Source organism: Bufo gargarizans, chromosome 6, assembly GCF_014858855.1.
Source record: "Bufo gargarizans isolate SCDJY-AF-19 chromosome 6, ASM1485885v1, whole genome shotgun sequence".
NCBI classification, from domain to species: Eukaryota; Metazoa; Chordata; class Amphibia; order Anura; family Bufonidae; genus Bufo; species Bufo gargarizans.
Genome location: NC_058085.1, coordinates 29,697,266 through 29,717,878, shown reverse-complemented (window position 1 = coordinate 29,717,878; position 20,613 = coordinate 29,697,266). Strand labels below are relative to the sequence as shown.

Genomic DNA, 20,613 nt, shown 5'->3' with positions numbered 1-20,613 from the left:
TCACGCTGGATTATGGAAGTGCGTCCAGGGAGGTCTGAAAACACATCCGTGTTCCAACTAACAAACTCCCTGGCCTCCTAAATCTCTGTTTAGAGGAGAGGCTGCCAGCAATTTTTACTGTGGCAGCCACCTCTCTTGCATCAGACAGAGGGGTCGGTACCTCTTCTCCTAGTAAACCCAGCCACAGGCTGTCTTCTGTACAGGTTTCCCTATCTTTCCACGGTTTGAGTAAATTCACATGGTAAACCTGCTCCGGCTTTCGCCGCCCTGGCTAGTGTACCTTGTAGTTTACATCTCCAATTTTCTCAAGTACCTCGTAGGGCCTCTGCCACCTAGCCAGGAACTTACCCAATCACCCGGGTTAAAGATCCGTACCTGAGCTTGCCAATTATAGACCCGACTCTGGGCTCGCTGAGCTGCCTCCATATGCTCCCTAACAAGGGGCAACACTGTCTATCTGATCATGTGTAACGTACTGTATTCAATGACACTTTTATGTGGAGTGGGTTGTTGGCACTGCAAACATGAGATGGGGCAGAAAGAGGTCCCAGTCCTTCCCATCTTAAGACACTACCTTTTTCAACATATTTTTTAATGTTTGGTTAAACCGTTCTACCAGACCCTCCGTTTGCGGATGGTAAACGGATGTCCGTAGTTGTTTTAATGTGCAGCAACTTACAGAGTTCCCTCATCACCTTGGACATAAAAGGGGTCCCTTAGTCGGTCAGAACCTCTTTAGGTAGTCCTACTCGGGAAAACATTTCCATTAACTCTTTAGCTATGAGTTTGGCCGAGGTATGTCACAGTGGCACCGAGTGGCGTAGTCTAGAATGACTAAGATGTGTTCATGCCCTCTGGCAGACTTTAGTACTGGGCCTATGAGGTCCATAGTTATTCGGTCAAACGGTACTTTGATAATCGGGAGAGGTACTAGGGGGACTATGGAAATGTGGCTGGGGGCTAGTTATCTGGCAGATCGCGCAAGACTCACAAAACTCTTCCACTTCTTCAAATATGCTGGGCCAGTAAAACTGCTGTAGAATATGATCCTGAGTTTTCTGCAGCCCCAGGTGACCCCCTAGAACGTGTTTGGTGGGCTAGATCTAACACAAGCTTGCAATAAGCCTTGGGGACCACCAACTGTTCAATAGGCTCACCCTGTAGTTGGTTTACCCGATACAACATATCTTGATGAACCACAAAAACGGGGAAACACTGACTCTCCCCCAGGTTGTTGTGGTTCACCATCTACTATTAACACATTTTCCCAGCCGCGGGATAGGGTTGGGTCCCAACTCCAGACGTTGGGCGGTACCAAAATTATCCCTGTAGACATTGAGGTCTGCCACCATCACACTTAGCGGGGTTGTCTCCACCTCTTCCACCGAAGTGGAGGTCACCCCTACCGCTGGCCCTTCGGTCTCAGGTTCCCAGGGTTCTGGTCTCCCCCCTGAGTTGGGCCACTCTGCTAGGGTTACCCCTGTCTCATGGGTATCAGTCACTCTCATAGCAGGTCAGTGGCGGGTAGCCCAGGAAGTCGCTCCCTATTATGAGTTCATGATGTAAATTGGTGGCGATGGCCACCTCATGGGACCACCTACGGGCCACCATGGACAGAGACACCAGGGCGTAGTCTTCTAAGTCTCCATGGATGTACACGACCCCGACTTTTCAGCCAGTATACTCGGCGGGCTGCACCAGGGAAGCTCTTACCAGGCACACCAGACTCCACAGTCCAGCAGAGTTACCGCCAGAGTGTCTCCCACTTCCACCTGGTACAGGTGGCTATTGTCTATAGTCCCTGAGGTACCTTTTGCACACAGCTTCCTGGTAAACAAGGAGTGGCGGTGGCTATAATTAGTATCAATGGGTTCGTCCCAATGGGGACAGTCGGCCCTTATGTGACCAGGCTCCTGACACCGCTAGCAGATTATCGGAGCTAGGTCCCGGGTGGGTTTTGCTTGCACCAGTCGCCGGGGTCTGGGGTGGAGATTTCCGGGGTTTGACTGCCTCCCTCCTAAAAGAACCCCCCTGTAGAGTCCTGATAGCCTCATAGCGCTCCATAGCACCTCGACCATCTCAATGGCATTACCAGGAGAAATAGAAGGAATTTGAGGCGGGTGAGGGAGCCCATCAGGTCCCCCCGCTGCTGTGGTGTGGACCTGATGGCTGAGAAGGCAGCCCGACGCTGTGCAGAGGCTACCCAATGCCCTGCATGGCATCGGGACCTGCCTTCTACAGGTGCCCAGGAGATCCCCCCCAAAAAAACGAAAACATTTTTTGTCGCCTTACATCACAAAAATTGCAACACCAAGCGATCAAAAAGGCTTATTCCCCCCATAATGGTACCAGTCAAACCGTCGCCTTATCCCACAAAAAATTAGAACCTACCTAAGACAATCGCCCCAAAAATAAAAAAAACTATAGCTCTCAGAACATGGAGACACTAAAACATTTTTGGGGTTTCAAAAATGCTATTTTTGTGTAAAACTTAAATAAATAAGAAAAAGTATACCTATTAGGTATTGCCACGTCTGTAACAACCTGCTCTATAAAAATATCACATGACCTAACCCCTCAGGTGAAAAAAAAAAATATATATGGAGACAAATTTATTCTTTTTTTTTAAATGCTTTATTATGTAAAACTGAAACAAAGAAAGTAGACATATTTGATATCACCGCATCCGTATCAACCTGCTCTATAAAAATAGCGCATGATCTAACCTGTCAGATGAACGTTGTAACAAATAAAAAATAAAAACAGTGCCAAAACAGCAATTTTTTGGTTACCTTGCTTAAAAAAAACATAATATAGAGCGATTAAAAATCATATGTACCCCAAAATAATACCAATAAAACTGTCACCTTAGCCCCTAGTTTCCAAAAATGGGGTCACTTTTGGGAGTTTCTACTGTAATGGTGCATCAGGGGGGCTTCAAAAGGGACATCGTGTCAAAAAACCAGTCCAGCAAAATCTGCCTTTCAAAAACCATGCGGCAGTCCTTTCCTTCTGCGCCCTGTCGTGTGCCCTTACATCCGTTTACGACCACATGTGGGGTGTTTCTGTAAACCTCAGAATCAGGGTAATAAATGTTGAGTTTTGTTTGGCTGTTAACCCACGATGTGTTAAAGAAAAAAATGGATTAAAATGGAAAATCTGCCAAAAAAGTGAAATTTAGACATTTTATTCGGGTTAACAAAGTTTGTAAAATCAGTTTTGATTTCTACTTTCACACTGGCGTTTTGGCTTTCCGTTTGCGAGATCCATTCAGGGCTCTCACAAGCGGTCCGAAACGGATCAGTTTTGCCCTATTGCATTCTAAATGGAAAAGGATCTGCTCAGAATGCATCAGTTTGCCTCCGTTCTGCTTAGGAGCGTTTTGGTGTCCGTCTGAGGAAACTGAGCCAAACGGATCCGTTCTGACACACAATTTAGGTCAATGGGGACGGATCTGTTTTCTATGATACAATATGGCACAATAGAAAACAGATCCATCCTCCATTGACTTTCAATGGTGTTCAAGACGGATCCGTCTAGGCTATGTTAAAGATAATATAAACGGATCCGTTCTGAACGGATGCAGACGTTTGTATTATCTGAACGGATCCGTCTGTGTGAAAGTAGCCTAACTTGAGGGGTGCAGATTCTACAATGGGGTCATTTATGGGAGGTTTATATTATGTAAGCCCCGCAAAATGACTTCAGACCTGAACTGGTCCTTAAAAAGTGGGTTTTGAAAATCTTCTTAACATTTTTTTGAATTGCTTCTAAACTTCTAAGCCTTCTAACAAAGTAGACATATGGGGAATGTTAAGTAATAAATATTTTATAGAAACATAGAATGTGTCGGCAGATAAGAACCATTTGGCCCATCTAGTCTGCCCAATATATCTGAATACTATGGATAGCCCCTGGCCCTATCTTATATGAAGGATGGCATCATGCCTATCCCATGCATGCTTAACCTCCTCCACTGTATTTGCAGCTACCACTTCTGCAGGAAGGCTATTCCATGCATCCACTACTCTCTCAGTAAAGTAATACTTCCTGATATTACTTTTAAACCTTTGCCCCTCTAATTTAAAACGATGTCCTCTTGTAGCAGTTTTTCTTCTTTTAAATATTCTCTCCTCTTTTACCTTGTTGATTCCCTTTATGTATTTAAAAGTTTCTATCATATCCCCTCTGTCTCGTCTTTCTTCCAGGCTATACATGTTAAGGTCCTTTAATCTTTCCTGGTAAGTTTTATCCTGCAATCCATGTACCAGTTTAGTAGCTCTTCTCTGAACTCTCTCCAAAGTATCAATATCCTTCTGGAGATATGGTCTCCAGTACTGCGCACAATACTCCAAATGAGGTCTCACTAGTGCTCTGTAGAGCTGGCATGAGCGCCTCCCTCTGTCTACTGGTAATGCCTCTCCCTATACACCCAAGCATTCTGCTAGCATTTCCTGCTGCTTTATGACATTGTCTGCCTACCTTTAAGGCCCCTTTCACACGGGCAAGTTTTCTGCGCGGGTGCAATGCGCAAGTTGAACGTATTGCACCCGCACTGAATCCGGACCCATTAATTTCTATGGGGCTGTGCACATGAGCGGTGATTTTCATGCATCACTTGTGCATTGCGTAAAAATCGCAGATTGCTCTATTTTGTGCGTTTTTCACGCAAAGCAGGCCCCATAGAAGTGAATGGGGCTGCGTGAAAATGGCAAGCATCCGCAAGCAAGTGCGGATGCGGTGCGATTTTCATGCAAGGTTGATAGGAGAAGATTGGGAGGGGGACCCGATCTTTATTAGTTTCCCTTATAACATGGTTATAAGGGGAAATAATAGCATTCTGAATACAGAATGCATAGTACAAAAGGGCTGGAGGGGTTAAAATAAATAAATAAATAAATAATTTAACTCACCTTAATCCACTTGTTCGCGCAGCCGGCATCTCTTCTGTCTTGTTCTGTGAGGAATAGGACCTTTGATGATGTCACTACATTCATCACATGGTCCGTCACATGATCCATCACCATGGTAAAAGATCATGTGACGGACCATGTGATGCGCGTAGTGATGTCATCAAAGGTCCTATTCCTCACAGAACCAGACAGAAGAGATGCCGGCTGCGCGAACAAGTGGAATAAAAAGAGTTAAATTATATATTTTTTTGTTTTAACCCCTCAAGCCCTATTGTACTATGCATTCTGTATTCAGAATGCTATTATTTTCCCTTATAACCATGTTATAAGGGAAAATAACACAATCCACACAACCTTGAACCCAAACCTGAACTTCTGTGAAGAAGTTCGGGTCTGGGTACCACATTCAGTTTTTTATCACGCGCGTGCAAAACTCATTACACCCGTGCGATAAAAACTGAACAACGGAACGCAACCGCAGTCAAAACTGACTGCAATTGCGTACTTACTCGCGCGGGTTTGCCGCAATGCATCCGGACCTTATCCGGACACGCTCGTGTTAAAGAGGCCTAAGTCTTCTGAAATAATGACCCTAAATCGCTTTCCTCAGATACTGAGGTTAGGACTGTATCACTGATTTTATATTCTGCTCTTGGGTTTTTACCCCCCAGGTGCATTATCTTGCACTTATCAACATTAAATTTTAGTTGCCAGATTTTTGACCATTTTAGATGTTCCACAGTCCTCTCCTTAAGTATGGTCTCCATTTATTCTCCCACTATTAATGTCAGGCTTACTGGCCTATAGTTGCCGGATTCCTCCCTACTACCTGTCTTGAGAATGGGCACAACATTTGCTAATTTCAAATCTTCTGGTACGACTCCTGTTACCAGTGATTGGTTAAATAAATCTGTTAATGGTTTTGCTAGTTCACCGCTAAGCTCTTGACTTATTTTTATTAATTTTAGACAGCTGACTTAGAACCTCTTCCTTTGTAAAGACACATGCATCAAAAGATTCATTAGTCTTCCTCCCTAACTGAGGTCCTTTCTCTTAATCATGAGGTATCACTTTCTGTTTTAAAATAGAAATTTTGAAAATTGAGAATTTTTCTACATTTTTGGTAAATTTGGGATTTTTTTTTATAAATAAAAGGTGAACTATATTGACTCAAATTTATGAGTGTCATGAAGTACAATGTGTCACCAGAAAACATTCTCAGAATGGCTTGGAAAAGTAAAAGCGTGCCAAAGTTATTACCACATACAGTGACATGTCAGATTTGCAAAAAATGGCCTGGGCAGGAAGGTAAAAATTAGCCTGGGGTAGAAGGGGTTAATAAACCTCAACAATTCTGCAACCACATTGCTTGAGTTTTTCGTTTTCACTGTGAACGGGGTGGGAACACGACTCCTGGCATTTAACCATAGCAGAGAGCCACAAAGTTTTACTTTAAAGAGGACCTGTCACCTCTCCAGACCTGGCTGTTGTAGTAACTACAAGCATTCCCCATGCAATAACAATTCTGGAGAATCTATTCGTATGGCTCTATGTTGTACCATCCCTCTGTTATTTCTACTAGAAGTTTATGAAGCTTGCAGTAAAGGTACAGACAGGTGTTACCAGTAGGGGTGTGTCCCTGCACAGTCTAACACCTGCAGAAATGATTGGACAGAGTCGCACAAACCCATATAGTGCTCTGGAGCAGGGGTACTTAGAAATTTAGACATCTGTAGACATGTTGCCCTTATGAACTCCTTAGTTTATTCCACTTTAAAGGGTTAACCTGCATTGATTTATACTGCATAATACTGTAACTGCACTTTATATGCTCTGATATACTTTGCTCATTTGCATTGAATTTGCACAGTAAAGAGACTTTTGGGACTTTCTAGTTAATAATGAGAAGCTACCATAAGGGTTGAAGAAGAGCTTTTTGGAGGTAAAAGCCGGATGTTGTTTACTACTAAAACTCAGACAGACTGACCTTTTGAATGCCAGGTGCTGCTATCTTATTATTTCTGAAAACCTGTTTTTGTCGGAAAAACCGTTGTGTCATTGCCATTGAGTATCATTGAAGCTTCAAAGTAAGTCTATGAGAGACAGAAGTTGTAACTTCGTATCTGTTTGTGTTTCTCCATTACACCCATCCCAGTAGAAGGTTCTAGTTAATCTAAAAATAGTATATAAAGAGAGCAGTCAGAGCCCCTAATGTCTGCAGTTAGGGATCAGCACTTATCAGAGCCTCAAACCAGACTGCATGAGAGACCAGAAGAAGACGCTGAGATGGTAATGCTTAGTCGCAGGCCCTGGGTCACCCAGATAAACAGGGAGGCTGATCAGAACCTTACTCAGCAGCTGGACAGGGAGCAAAAGGGGAGGATTAACTCCATCAGTGCTATAAAGAAGTTCACTGAGCACTAGTCCCAATACACATCGGGAGAGTGGACCAACGACCACAAAGCAGAGCAGGACAGTGGTGTACATGTACTGTCAGCCTAACACACTTTTCTTTATCTTTGGATGTTTTGCATATAAATGAATTGCAAGCACTTGATGTAAATCCACAAAAATCAAGAATTTAAGGTGAGAACAATGCACCTTTGTTCATTTGGGAGTGACGGAACTGAGATTAAGAGAGACCTCAGTGTGAATTGTGTTCTAGTTGTAGTAATGACTGTGATGTTTGGGTTTGGGGGTAAAGACATTTCTGATGGAAGATCCTCAGGTTTTGATCTGCAGTCACAGATTGGTGGCAGTAGCGCTGATGCAGTAGTATTATAGTAAGGAACGGAGCCAAGTGTCGTCACTAGGAGCTCGGTCAAAATGCAACTGGTCAGAAGGACAAGAGCATGTTCAGAAACGTGGCCAAGGATCAAAGACAGAAGGACAAAAGGTTCCTGTTATACAATTCAAAAAGACGAGGCAGGAGTGTGGTCAGGATGAGAATCAAATACAGTAGTCACTAGCAATACATAGGAAGAAGCAAGGAAAGGAATTTAGCTCCATCACCAGGCAGTACATGCCAGAAGGATTCCTCAGGACCATATCCTTTCTAATCATTGAGCTAAAACATTTTTGATATGGACCTACTTGCAATCCAGAATTTGTTCAAGTTTAAAATCGGCTGTGTATTCAAGGGTGGAGGCAAAATGTGACATGATTTTTATTAAAAAAATAAAAATAAAAAAAATAAAAAAATTGTTGATATCCAGAGAGTGCAGAAGGGACATGCAATTTCCATTTTGATGAGTGCAACGCCGGAATGACAAGCCGTGAGATTATCATAATAGAGGAAGCAGTAGGAGTGGAGAAGATCTGCAGATGATGAAATTGTCAACCACATAGTTTCAGTCTGTGGCATGTGGGAGGGACATAGAAGCCAGGTTAAAAGAAAGTTGTTTTAAATACAATCTTTCCACTTTTTATCATTTGCAAATCATTAAAGGGCTTCTCCAAGATTTTTCTGTGCATAGGTCATCAATATGAGATCAGAGGGGGGTCCGACTCCCTGCACCCCTCCAATCAGCTGTCTGAGGAAGCCTCAAGGTTTGCCGAAGCTCCAGTGCACGCCGTGGCCTCCTCACAGTTTACCATGCACAGCGCCGTCTATTACATAGTGGCTGTACTTGGCATTGCAGCTCAGACCCATTCAACTGAATCAGACTGAGCTGCAGCTATATGACCGATCACCTATAACACTATCACATTTTCATTTATATTTAATTAGAATTTTAACTGAATCGATGAATATAATACTGAAAAAAACGAAAGACAGAGCCTGAAAATTTAACATAAAATAGTAGTATCCAGTGAAGGAGTAGAATCTGTGAGTCTTCTTTGCTTTACTTAGTGGTCACTACTCACCTGGGCGGTTATCTGTAGGAATGTCCTCTATGCTCTGCTCATCGCCCCTCACATATGTCTCTGTAGGATTAATAATGTTCAGATCTTCATCCGGATTCACAAGCTGCAAAACAAATATTGTAGAAGTCATCAGACGGATGGAGAAGTCGTGTGGAAGGTTTTATATGACCAGAGAAGATCAGTAATTAGAATGCTGAACAAAAATTACCATAGAACAGGACTTATCTGACCCAAATATCTGCAGGCCTCCTGTATGAATCCAATCTGATTGCTTTGTTATTCCAACCAGAATTTGGTTTGCAATGCAGGGAGAGTAGCCCTTATATTCAATCCGTAACATTAAATTGTGTGCATGTATAATATTACATTGTTTGTGCACCTGTTGCCCTTGCTGGCCGCCCCAGGGCTGTGGGTACCCTGCATATCACAGTTTATAGTATAAGGACAGGAAAGAACACAGGAGAGGCGAGAACTGTCTATCTATCACCACTAGAACATCCTACTTATCACTGAGTATAGTATAAGGACAGGAGAGAACACAGGTGGGGTGAGAACTGATTATCTATCACCACTAGAACACACTGCTTATCACTGTATATAGTATAATGACGGGGAGAACACAGGAGAGGTGAGAACTGATTATCTTTCACCACTAGAACACACTGCTTATCACTGTATATAGTATAATGACGGGGAGAACACAGGAGAGGTGAGAACTGATTATCTATCACCACTAGAACACCCTGCATATCACTGTTTATAGTATAAGGACAGGAGAGAACACAGGAGAGGTGAGAACTGATTATCTATCACCACTAGAAGACCCTGTTTATCACAGTTTATAGTATAAAGACAAGGGAGAACACAGGAGAGGTGAGAACTGATTATCTGTCACCACTAGAACACCCTGCTTATCACTGATTATAGTATAATGACAGGCAGGGGCGTACATAGAAATCATTGGGCCCCCATGCTCGTTCCTAGTCCCTCCCACTATGTGCCCTGGCGCCTCTCACTACCCTCCCTAATTTCGCCTCTGTCCCACCTCATGCAGCAGTATTTTGTTATACAAAATGGCAGTACTCACACCGGAACCTGACCCATTAGTGAATGGGATCTGGTAGGCTCTGGCGGCGTTCAGCATATTTTATCAAGAATCTGGGCCATTACATGATATCATACCACCCAACTTTCCTGCTGTCCAGCATGGCACATGTGCAGAGACATGAGAAACGTTTGAGGAAGCGAGTGCCCCCCTCCCCCCATCCTCTGTGTCATGCTGGGAGACACTGACATTACTTGCTATCCTGCATGACACATGTGCAGAGACATGAATCTCAGGGAAAGCTGAGTGAACCCCTCCCCCCTGCCTTTCCATGTTCTTATTACCTGCAAGACATTACATGATGTAATAGCACCCAGCTTTTCTGCTGTCCTGCATGGCACATGTGAAGAGACATGAGAATAGTCTGAGAAAGCTGAGTAACACAACTCCCACCTTCCCTCATATCTTCTCAAGCCTCTGCACTTGTGCCCTGCAGGACATCAGGAAAGCTGAGTCACATTACATAATGTAGTGACAACCAGCTTTCCTTCTGTTCGGAATGGCATATGTACAGAGGAATAGTCTGGGAAAGCTGATTGACCCCCCCCCCCCCACACACACCTCTGCACTGTTCTCACCTACAAGCTGTCACTTACTTCATTACTTCATAAAGTGACCATGCCTGAGCGCCGCGGTCCCGTCCTAAGAAGGAGGACTTCTGGCCGTCCGTGCTGGCCTTGCACAGGACGGAGGACCAGGATTCTATAAACCGGACTGTCTGGCCTAAAACTGGACATCTGGCCACCCTATGGAAAAAGCATGCTGAATGTTACCACTGACCATTTGTCCCCAGCAAGCTAGAGGAATCAGGCCTTAAGAGCTCTAAAATAATCTTCTGGGGACACATGGTCAGTGGTAACATTCAGCATGCTTTTTCCATAGGGTGGCCAGATGTCCAGTTTTAGGCCAGACAGTCCGGTTTATAGAATCCTGGTCCTCCGTCCTGTGCAAGGCCAGCACGGACGGCCAGAAGTCCTCCTTCTTAGGACGGGACCGCGGCGCTCAGGCATGGTCACTTTAAGGAGGCAGGGCCACATTTGGATCACACTGTGACTGGCTGCGCGCTTACGTGACGTCAAGCTGCACTGGCCAATTAATTCTGGTTTGTGCTGGAGCCTGGTGGGAACTAGTTGGGAACAGAGGAGCGCGAATCATGATGGGAAGGGACCTTCACGGGTGTGCAGCTGCGGACTGCCAGTCACAATGACAGCACTTCTCTGCCATTGCCCATTGCCCACTAGTACCCAGCTCTAACTGTGCCACTTACCCTATCATCGGCTGCCTCGCATCACTGCTCTCTCTCTGCCAGGCACAAGGATCTTTGGTGGTTGGATATAGCCTGCCCTGCACGGACACGGTAAGAGCTGCATAGGTGGAGCAGGGTTTAGTGCACCTGTGGAGGACTGTGAAGAGGGGACTGAAAGGGGGGTTAATAAATACTGTGAATGGGGGACTGCTGAAAGGGGTTAATAACTAATGTGAAGGGGGGGGACTGGCTGGCTCCAGTACACCCCCCAGCCCCTCCAGAACACCCCTGGCCCATCCACAAGTTCTTCCCTCCCACCCCGTTTTTATCCCTGCCGACGATGGGGGTGGTGGCTTCACAGAGGTGGGCGTGGCTTTTTGGGTTGAAGCCAATGGCGACCCTATTTTTGCGGCTATGGAGATGGGGGTGGAGCTAGCAGATGGGAAGCTGAGGCGGAAGGCGGGGCTAGCAGACGGGAGGCAGTTAGGAAGATAGACTCTCCTCCACTGCGGGCCCCCCTTCCTTACGGGCCCCATAGCAGCTGCGTGGTCTGCCTATATGGTAGGTACGCCACTGAGGACAAGAGAGCACACAGGAGAGGGGAGAACTGATTATCAACAACAGAACTCCTTTCTCAGTGAATGTTGCAACTCTGTGAAATTCGCAAGCAGGCAGGCTATGTGAAGGGAGAAGCCTCTTAGATATCTATAGCTGCATTGTAAGACAGGCAAAAGCTGAAAATTTGGGCACAACTCAATTATGGTTGACAAGTTTTAGTATCACATGGTCCAAGCTGAGGACTGCTCCAAAAACTGAGTCCAACCCTTGTGCAACCAGAAAAGGTCTGCAGCAGTTAACAGAGAAGGTCAATTTAAAAGTCTCCATAGGCAGAAAATTGTGAGAAGAACCAGAAAGCCATGATCAGTTGTAATCCTTCCATCTCCGCCTTACTCATTATGCAACATAAAACATATAATAATAGTGGATAAAACAAGATTGGAAACAAGATCTTCAAAGACTTATACAGGTTATAGGGAACATTTCATGAGACTTTATCTCCACCTACCTGATCATCCTGTGGAAGAAAAGGACTGGGACATCTCTCCGGTGTTCTTATCTCTGCCTTAACTGTAAGAAACACATCCAGTGAATTCCTTACATACAGATAATGAGAGGATGTGTGTATTTAGTCCATGTCTATTACCTGGGGATGTGAGAGCCTGGTGATCCTCCATCATGACATTCTTGTACAGATCTTTGTGTCCTTCTAAATACTCCCACTCCTCCATGGAGAAATAGACGGTGACATCCTGACACCTTATAGGAACCTGAGAACACAACGACACAGTTATCACCCAGATCCCTTCATAGCGTTCCTGTGTAATGTCCCAGCATTCCCAGCAGTGTCACCTCTCCAGTCAGCAGCTCAATAATCTTGTTGGCGAGTTCTAGGATCTCCTCTCTATTGATTTCCTCATGTATCAGGAGGTGAGGTGGAGGCCCCATGATTGGGCTCAGGGTTCTTCTCCATCCTTCAGACACAGGGGCCTGGCAGCGCTCACTAGATGTCTTCTTCACTACTGTGTAGTCCTAGTTATAGAGAGAAACAGTAATAACCATCACTCCATACATTTCCAGAGTTCGCCACCTCTCCGGTCATGTCCATCTGTTAGTAACATAGATAAGATGATGTAATGTGACATCATCAGAACTTCTCACCTCTCCAGTAAGACAGAAGAGGATCTCTAGGGTGAGATTTATTATACTCTCCGCCATCTTGTCCCTTTCCATTCTTGTCGGGTCAATCCGGAGAAGGATCTTATATAGAAGAAATCCACTGAGGGGACCCTATATTGTAGGTACCTGAATGGAAAAATCCCATTTAAAATACAATTACTAGAGGAGCCATCGCAGGAGATAATAAAGTATAGATGTTGTGTTCTCTCCTTTTGTATAAATTGGAACAGGAGTTGAGTGGCTTAGTCAAGGCGGTTCTCCATCTGTGAGGTCCAAGTGAATAAAAGACGTCATCAGTGATGCCAGTATGAATAGCACGTGACCACTATAGACCATCATGGGCCTCAATGGTCATGTTATATACATGCTGCCATCGGAGATCTAACCAATGTTGTCGTTGCAGTGATGTAACTGTGACTGAAGGAGAACACAGGAGCATCAGTGCTGGAGCAGTGGAGGATTCTGTGTCCTATGTTTTCTGTGTAATTGTAAAATATGTTTTACATAAAATAAAATATGTTGACGATACATAAATAAAGATTATTATTACTATCTAGCCAGACATTGGGTTTGCAGATTTTGTTTTTAAAAGCTCTTCACAACTGAGCGAATCCAAGTTGACGAAGTGGAATTCGATCCGAATTTCATGAAAAATTAGATTTGTCCTGAAGGCAAATTTTCTCGCGCTTCGTGGTAACTAGAGGCAAGAGAAAACTTTGATTTGGCCGGTGCGGCAATAAAAAAAAAAAGATTTGGTTCGATACAAATTTACTTGTGGCGAATCTCATTAAAATACGTATATTTTCTGGCTGCAGAGAGCCTTTATAGTGGTGTAGAGCAATGTGCCTTGCAGTAACAAGCATAGGGAGTCTGCTGTGGTAGTGAATTAATACTGTGAGTCCGTATGACATGCAGATGACAGGCGTCGCTCTTAGAATTACTGCCCACTTCACTTATTTGGGCAGTCACGGGGCCTCAGGCAGCTGCTGATTGTGCTGGTTCTTCTCCTGCCACCCCACTCCTCCCCAGCAGCCATGGCAGTGGAACGTGAGCGCAGAGGGCCCCCACTGTCAGACCCGCATGAGGATGGACGATGGCGCAGATAGGCAGCGGCCAACTGACTACATAGATGTCTCTATATTAGTTCAGTTTGTCCTCCCTCTCAGCGGCAGTGCTGCAGACTAAAAAAAGTACCTAGTAGCTCCTGAACTGAAATTTTTTATTTATTTATTTCTGTTACGGCGCTCACTGCATAGGAGATATTTTTTAATAATTTTAATAGTTTGGACTTTTCGGAAGCAGCGCTATGTAATATGTTTATTTATTTATTGTTTATATATTTTATATGTAAAATTGGGAAAGGGGGGATTTAAACTTAATATTTCAGGGTACTTTCACACTAGCGTTTTTCATTTCCAGCATAGAGTTCCGTCACAGGGGCTCTATACTGGAAAAGAACTGATCAGGCATATCCCCATGCATTCTGAATGGAGATACAAGACGGATCCGTCTGTCCGCATGACAAGCGGAGAGACGGATCCGTTCTTGCAATGCATTTGCGAGATGGATCCGCATCCGGATGCGTCTCACAAATGCTTTCAGTCACATCCAGATCGGCGGATCCGGCAGGCAGTTACGACGACTGAACTGTTTGCCGGATCACACTGCCGCAAGTGTGAAAGTAGCCTTAGGCCTCTTTCAGACGGGCGTCACGTTTTGGCTCCGGATGCATTGCGGCAAACCCGCGCGGGTAGGTACGCAATTGCAGTCAGTTTTGACTGCGATTGCATTCTGTTGTTCAGTTTTTATTACGTGGCTGCTATGTGTTTTGCACGCGTGTGATAAAAAAAAACTGACTGTTCTTCACTGAAGTTCAGGTTTGGGTTCAAGGTTGTGTAGATGTAATTATTTTCCCTTATAACATGGTTATAAGGGAAAATAATAGCATTCTTAAAACAGAATGCTAAGTAAAAGGGGAGGGGTTAAAAAAAAAATGTAACTCACCTTAATCTACTTGTTCGCGCATCTCGGCTTCTCTTCTGTCTTCATCTTTGAGGAAAAGGACCTGTGGTGATGTCACTGCGCTCATCACATGATCCATCACCATGGTAACCATGTGATGAGCTCAGTGACATCACACTGACAGGTCCTGAAGAAAGAACAAGAGACCGTCAGCTACACGATCAATTGGAGGAGGTGAGTTAATTAATTAATTTTTTTTACCCTCATTGGCACTGCGCCACCAATGTTTATTATACTGGAGTGTTGGTGGTAGGGGGGGCACTGCGCCACCAATGAAGATAACTGACCTGTTAATACAAATACAGGAGGAGGGTGCCGGTACCTGAGGGGTAAACTGCAGCAGATCGCAGCTCCCTGTCATAGAGGTCGGATGTTGGCTATTTGATTCCGGCACCCGCCTCCTGTATTTGTATTAACAGGTCAGTTATCTTCATTTGTGGCGCAGTGGCCACAGCCCCTCCCCTTCTCCTCCCATCTCTCTTCTTATTGGCGGCAGCAGCAGCACAGGGGGGAGGGAGAGACTCTTTTTCCACTGCGCTGCTGAGAAGAACATCGGCGGCGGGACAGAGAACTGTCATCTCCTGTGCCCCGCCGCTGTATTCAACTGCAGAGCTGCGGCGGGTCTAGTCACAGATGGCAACAAGACTAAAAAGTCTGGTCACCATTTGTAAATTCTAAGTCGCATTGGCAACCATTTTGGTCGCCATCTGGAGCCCTGAGCGGGTGTAAAAAAGACCCCCATTTTGGACCGGTAGCAAGGGTCCAACAAGGTGGAGAGCCAAAAGTCATCCCTCTACCAAATGATGACAATTCGGCTGTCACTACACAAGCAAGTGAGCAGGTATTGGGCCATTTGTGCAAGTGACTCAGAGGGACTCCCTGCCTCCATCTCCACTGCATACTGCCACGGTGTGTCTGGGTCTTCTGCCTCATCGCCCTGTAGCTCCTCTAAATGGTCCTGCTCCTCCTCTCCGGTCACCTGTGTAGAAAAACCACCCATTTTGATACACATTGCTTGTGCTCTAATGTCCTCCTCCTTCTCCTCCAGTTCAGCCCGCACAGGGCTCATGTGGACGTGAGATCTAGGTGCCACGTCTCAAGTCCCCTGACCAGCCAGATTTACCAGCATCTGTTCCAAGACATGAAGCAGTGGAATAACATTGTTCATTCCGTAGTCCTGGCTACTGACAAATAACGCGGCCTCCCCAAAGGGCCTGAGCAAACGGCAGGTGTCACGCATGAGCTGCCACTGGCTGACATCGAAGTTACACAGGGGAGTACTCCTGTCCGCTTGGATCATCAAGAAATCATTTATGGCCTTTCTCTGTTCGTATAGTCGGTCCAACATATGGAGGGTGGATTTCCAAGGGGTGGAAAATCGCATATCAACCTATGTTGGGGGATGTTGTTCTGCCGCTGCAACTCAATGAGGGTATGCTTTGCGGTGTACGAGTGGCTGACTGGCCATTTTTAGGATGTCTTGCAGATGGATGGAAGACTTCAGGAACCGCTTGACAACCAGATTGAACACAGGTGCCATGCAGGGCGCATTGCTCAGCCCTCCTTGACGCAGCGCCGACACCATGTTCTTACCATTGTCGGTCACCATGGTTCCAATTTTTAGTTGTCGCAGAGAAAGCCAGGATTCGATTTCTTGATGAAGGACACAGAGCAATTCCTCCCCTGTGTGTCACCACCAGACATCTGAGAAGCTCTGACAAACGTCCTTCAGAACCTACTCCTTGAGGTTCCTTTTGTTTTGCTTTCATTTTCTCATCTCGTTAGCCTCTCTCAGCTGTCATGTAGTTGCACTGATTGCATCCCTTTAAATCCCTTCCCATACTGCATCACTTTGCGGTTTATATTACTTCCTGGAGTGTGTGCATGCTGATGCTACTACTGAGTCTTCTACAGATAAGTTTTGTTCATTCATTTGTGTTTTCCTATTTGCTGGATCCCAGGTGACCCTGACTCCCTCCGTATCAAGTGTAGGGAGCTGGTGGTCGTGTCCCCTCACTATTATATGGTGTTCAGGTGTTATACAGTCGAGGTACGAGGATATGCGATCATCTACCATTGAGATTTTCGCATAGGCTGAGCAGTTAGGGAGAGAGCCAGGTCTGTTGCAGGGCTCCCCCTTTTGTTCCTTAGTTTTGGATCCAGTCAGTCGGATCTTCATTTTGTGTCTTCTAGTTTTCTGTACACCTTCCGTGACACTGTGCGACTCCGTTCGTCCAGGAAAACAAGGTGCAGAATAGCGTGACACCGCCGTGCCCTGCACATGTGCTATGATGAAGGGGCACTGTGAAATTGTCCCTGCAGTGGAGGCTGAGGACAAAGTGGTCGAGGCAGAGGCGGACATTGTTGCAGGACCAACGGTGTGAGAACGTAGAGGTAGAAGTGGCGTCCCCTGGCCAAGTTGCTGGTGTGGCTGTGCAGGAACTACATTCACCCAGTGGGCTGTAAAGGACATGTATTGTCCCTGACCGTGGTTACAGTTCCACATCAGGCCCAGCAGATGATGGGAAGGACAGACAGCTCCCTTTGGCTGAGGTGGTGGAGCCTTGACTGCCTGAAATTGGCTGCGTGACACTGGGTGATGCAGCGGTTGCTGCAGCAGGCTGGACCACTATACTGGAGCTACGGCTCTCCCAGGCCACTTTATGGTGACGCTGCATATGTTAAAGCAGGGCTGTCGTGCCAACATTGGCACCCTAGCCATGTCTCACCTTCTGCCCACAGATTCTACATATGGCCATGTTCACCTCCTCCGGTGGCTTAACAAAAAATTCCCAAACCGCCGAGTAGGTGATTTTACCCCCAACACAACGCACTGATTGACTGCTACCGCCGCTCTGTGAAACTGTGCACCGCTAGTTCCCGGGAAGATAGACTCCTGCGAAGCGGGTGCTCTACCCCAGGCACGTTTGGCTCCCGACCTCCCACTGCTGCCACCCTGCTGACTCCTGCCACGCTACCGACTTGCTGGCTTTGTGCTGCCTCACGGGCAAGCTGCCACCCTCTTCTCCCGATGATGATGAAGCCCCTTCGTCACCCGGCTCCCAAGTGCGATCAGCTACATCATCATCATCATCGAGTACTGTTTGCACGTCACTGATGTCCTCCTTAACTGTTTCTGGGTCAAATGCTCGCAACACTAGCTCCCACACCACTCTCATCATCACTACTTGCCCGCATAGTGGAGGTAGCGGCGGATGTTTCCTCCACATCTTGTCTTGCCCGTAGCTGCTGACTGTCTTCTAGTAGCTCTTCCTCACTGTATAGTGGAGCTAAGCCCACAGCATACAATACACTGCCTGAGGGAACAGAAAAGGACAAAGGCAGGTTGAGGACAGGTGAGGGCACAGGGCCTGCTCCCGAGTCATGCCAACTAAGGGTGGTGTCTGACGAACCCACTGACTCATGACTGGTGGTGTCTGATGTCATTTGCGACAAAGTTAAAGATCGAGTCAACCAAGACACGTGGTCAAGACACGACCGCTAGCTGACACTGGGAGCTCAGGCCTCTCGAAGTGACCCTAGCTGCCACGGCCCCTTACTCTGCTGCAACCTCTGCATGCGCCAGAAACATTTAGGCCTATGCCACTCCCCTCTGCAGGGCCTGGCACTTCTCTGTCTGACATACTGTTAGATCAAATAAATAAATAAATAAAAAGGAAATTAAAACACCCCAAAGAGTCTGTTTTTTTTCTCAATTCACCACACAACGGCTAATAAGCCTTTTTATTCCCCACTAATACACGAGAAAAGGAGCCTTAGAACATATAACTGCACCACTGACCGGCAAATACATTTTTTCTTTTTCCACTAATACACGACAAAAAGGGCTTTAGAACATATAACTAGACAGTTGAATTGCAAATATATATTTTCGTTTTACACTAATACACGAGAAAAAAGGGATAGACAAACATCGCCCAGGACGGTTCGTGAATGCGAACGTGTGTCCGCGATCAAATGTTCGCGAATTGCGCGTTTGCGGCAGGTCCCATTGACTTTAATGGCAGCTGAACCTGTAAAACCTTCAGGTCATATTTGCAGCCACCAAATACTTACTAGAAGTGCACAAATAGTCCCACAACATGGACAGTGACATACCAGAGGGGGAGCATTGGCAAAAATTCCCACAAAATAAATATCTATTTTAATCAGGGGCCATTTTTATTCGTCTTAAAGGGAAACTCTCAAAAATGTGCCATGCTGGAGCCTAGAAAAAATGTATTTTAGGCCACGGGAGTACATGCCCCAAATATTAGGCATTCACCTGATAGAAAAGAACTTGTGATTATGTGGCTGGAGGTACATTAGGCGGTCACTGGATAAAAATTTTACAGTAGGCCACTACAGGCCCCAAAAATTAGGCATTCACCTGACAGAAAAGAACTTGTAATGATGTAGCTGGAGATACATTAGGGGGTCACTGGCTAAAAAAATTATTGTAGGCCAGTACAGGACCCAAAAATTAGGCATTAATCTGACAGAAAAGAACTTGTGATTATGTGGCTGGAGGTACATTAGGTGGTCAATGGCTAAAAATGTGACTGTAGGCCACTGGAGTAGAGGCCCCAAAAATTAGGCATTTACTTGACAGAAAAGGCCTTGTATCCTGTCCAGCGTGACTAGCATAAAAGATACGCAGAATACAACCAAACAAGTGTCTAGGCAAGAGGCTGGGGATGAAGGTCACCTCCTGACAAATCCCTAACAGCTCTCCCTAGACTTCTAAGCCCACATTCAGACCCTGAAGGTGGAATGAACGTGTCCCTGTGCCTAGGCTGAAGATTCCCTAAAATCCCTAAGATGGTGAAAGGGGGAAAAAGGCAGCCTGCTCCCTCAGGACCTGGAGGGGGCAGGCGTCTCTCTAACAGCCTAGACATACAATCACAAGAAAAACAAAACCAACTTATCTTGTACTGAGCAGGAACAGCAAATCCTTCCTTCCTCTGAGCAAGACAGAAGCTATAACCTGCACAGGACACTGGGAGTGGGCGTAATTTAAACTCATACCAATGACCCAACCCAGTACACCTGAAGGTAGGTGGATACAGCTCAACTCTAAAACAAAAACAAAAGGCTACACACGTGCTGCTAACCTAGCAGACCTCCGCAAATGACCTGAGCAGGGCATGACAATGCTGCTGTATATACATAAGACAAGGACCATTCTTTGCTCTATGTTGTGGCGGATATGTGTGGGCTGGCATGAGGAAATTCTATTAAAACGTGGTCGTCACAGGTGTTGAATTCCTCAGAGATCCATGCCTCATTCATTTTCAGAAATGTGAGCTAGGCGAGTGCGCTTATCGGTCACAATCCCCCCTGCTGCGCTGAACGTCCTTTCGGACAGGACACTCGACGAGGGGCAAGCCAAGAGTTCCATGGCAAATTGTGCCAGCTCTGGTCACAGGTCAAGCCTGCACACCCAGTAGTCCAGGGGTTCCTCGCTTCTCAGAGCGTCCACATCGGCCGTTAACCCGATGTAGTCGGACACCTGACGGTCTAGACGTTCCCTAAAGCTGGACCTGGAAGGGCGCCTGTCGATGGGTTGGCTGCAAGAATGATCTCATATCCGAAATGACAAACATATCTTCAAACCGCCCCTTTCGCTGTGGGTGGAAATATATCTGCCAGCGCCCACAAAATGCTGCATTCTGACAGTCCTCTGTGATGCTGGTAACTTTTCCGCCATTTTGTGTTTGCAC

General features: G+C 45.8%; 1 protein-coding gene across 1 annotated transcript in view; it reads right to left on the bottom strand.

Annotated features, from left to right (window-relative positions):
• The window catches only part of LOC122942515 (oocyte zinc finger protein XlCOF8.4-like), a gene marked incomplete at its 3' end in the record, with an annotated part of 64,338 nt that overhangs the window by 30,956 nt on the left and 12,769 nt on the right, over positions 1 to 20,613 (bottom strand). The window contains exons 2-6 of the mRNA XM_044300181.1: positions 12,851 to 12,994; positions 12,542 to 12,721; positions 12,336 to 12,459; positions 12,198 to 12,259; positions 8,781 to 8,883 (exon numbers count right to left, since the gene is read on the bottom strand). Coding sequence (XP_044156116.1) covers positions 8,781 to 8,883; positions 12,198 to 12,259; positions 12,336 to 12,459; positions 12,542 to 12,721; positions 12,851 to 12,922 — 541 coding nt within the window. The remainder of the gene's footprint in view (positions 1 to 8,780; positions 8,884 to 12,197; positions 12,260 to 12,335; positions 12,460 to 12,541; positions 12,722 to 12,850; positions 12,995 to 20,613) is intronic.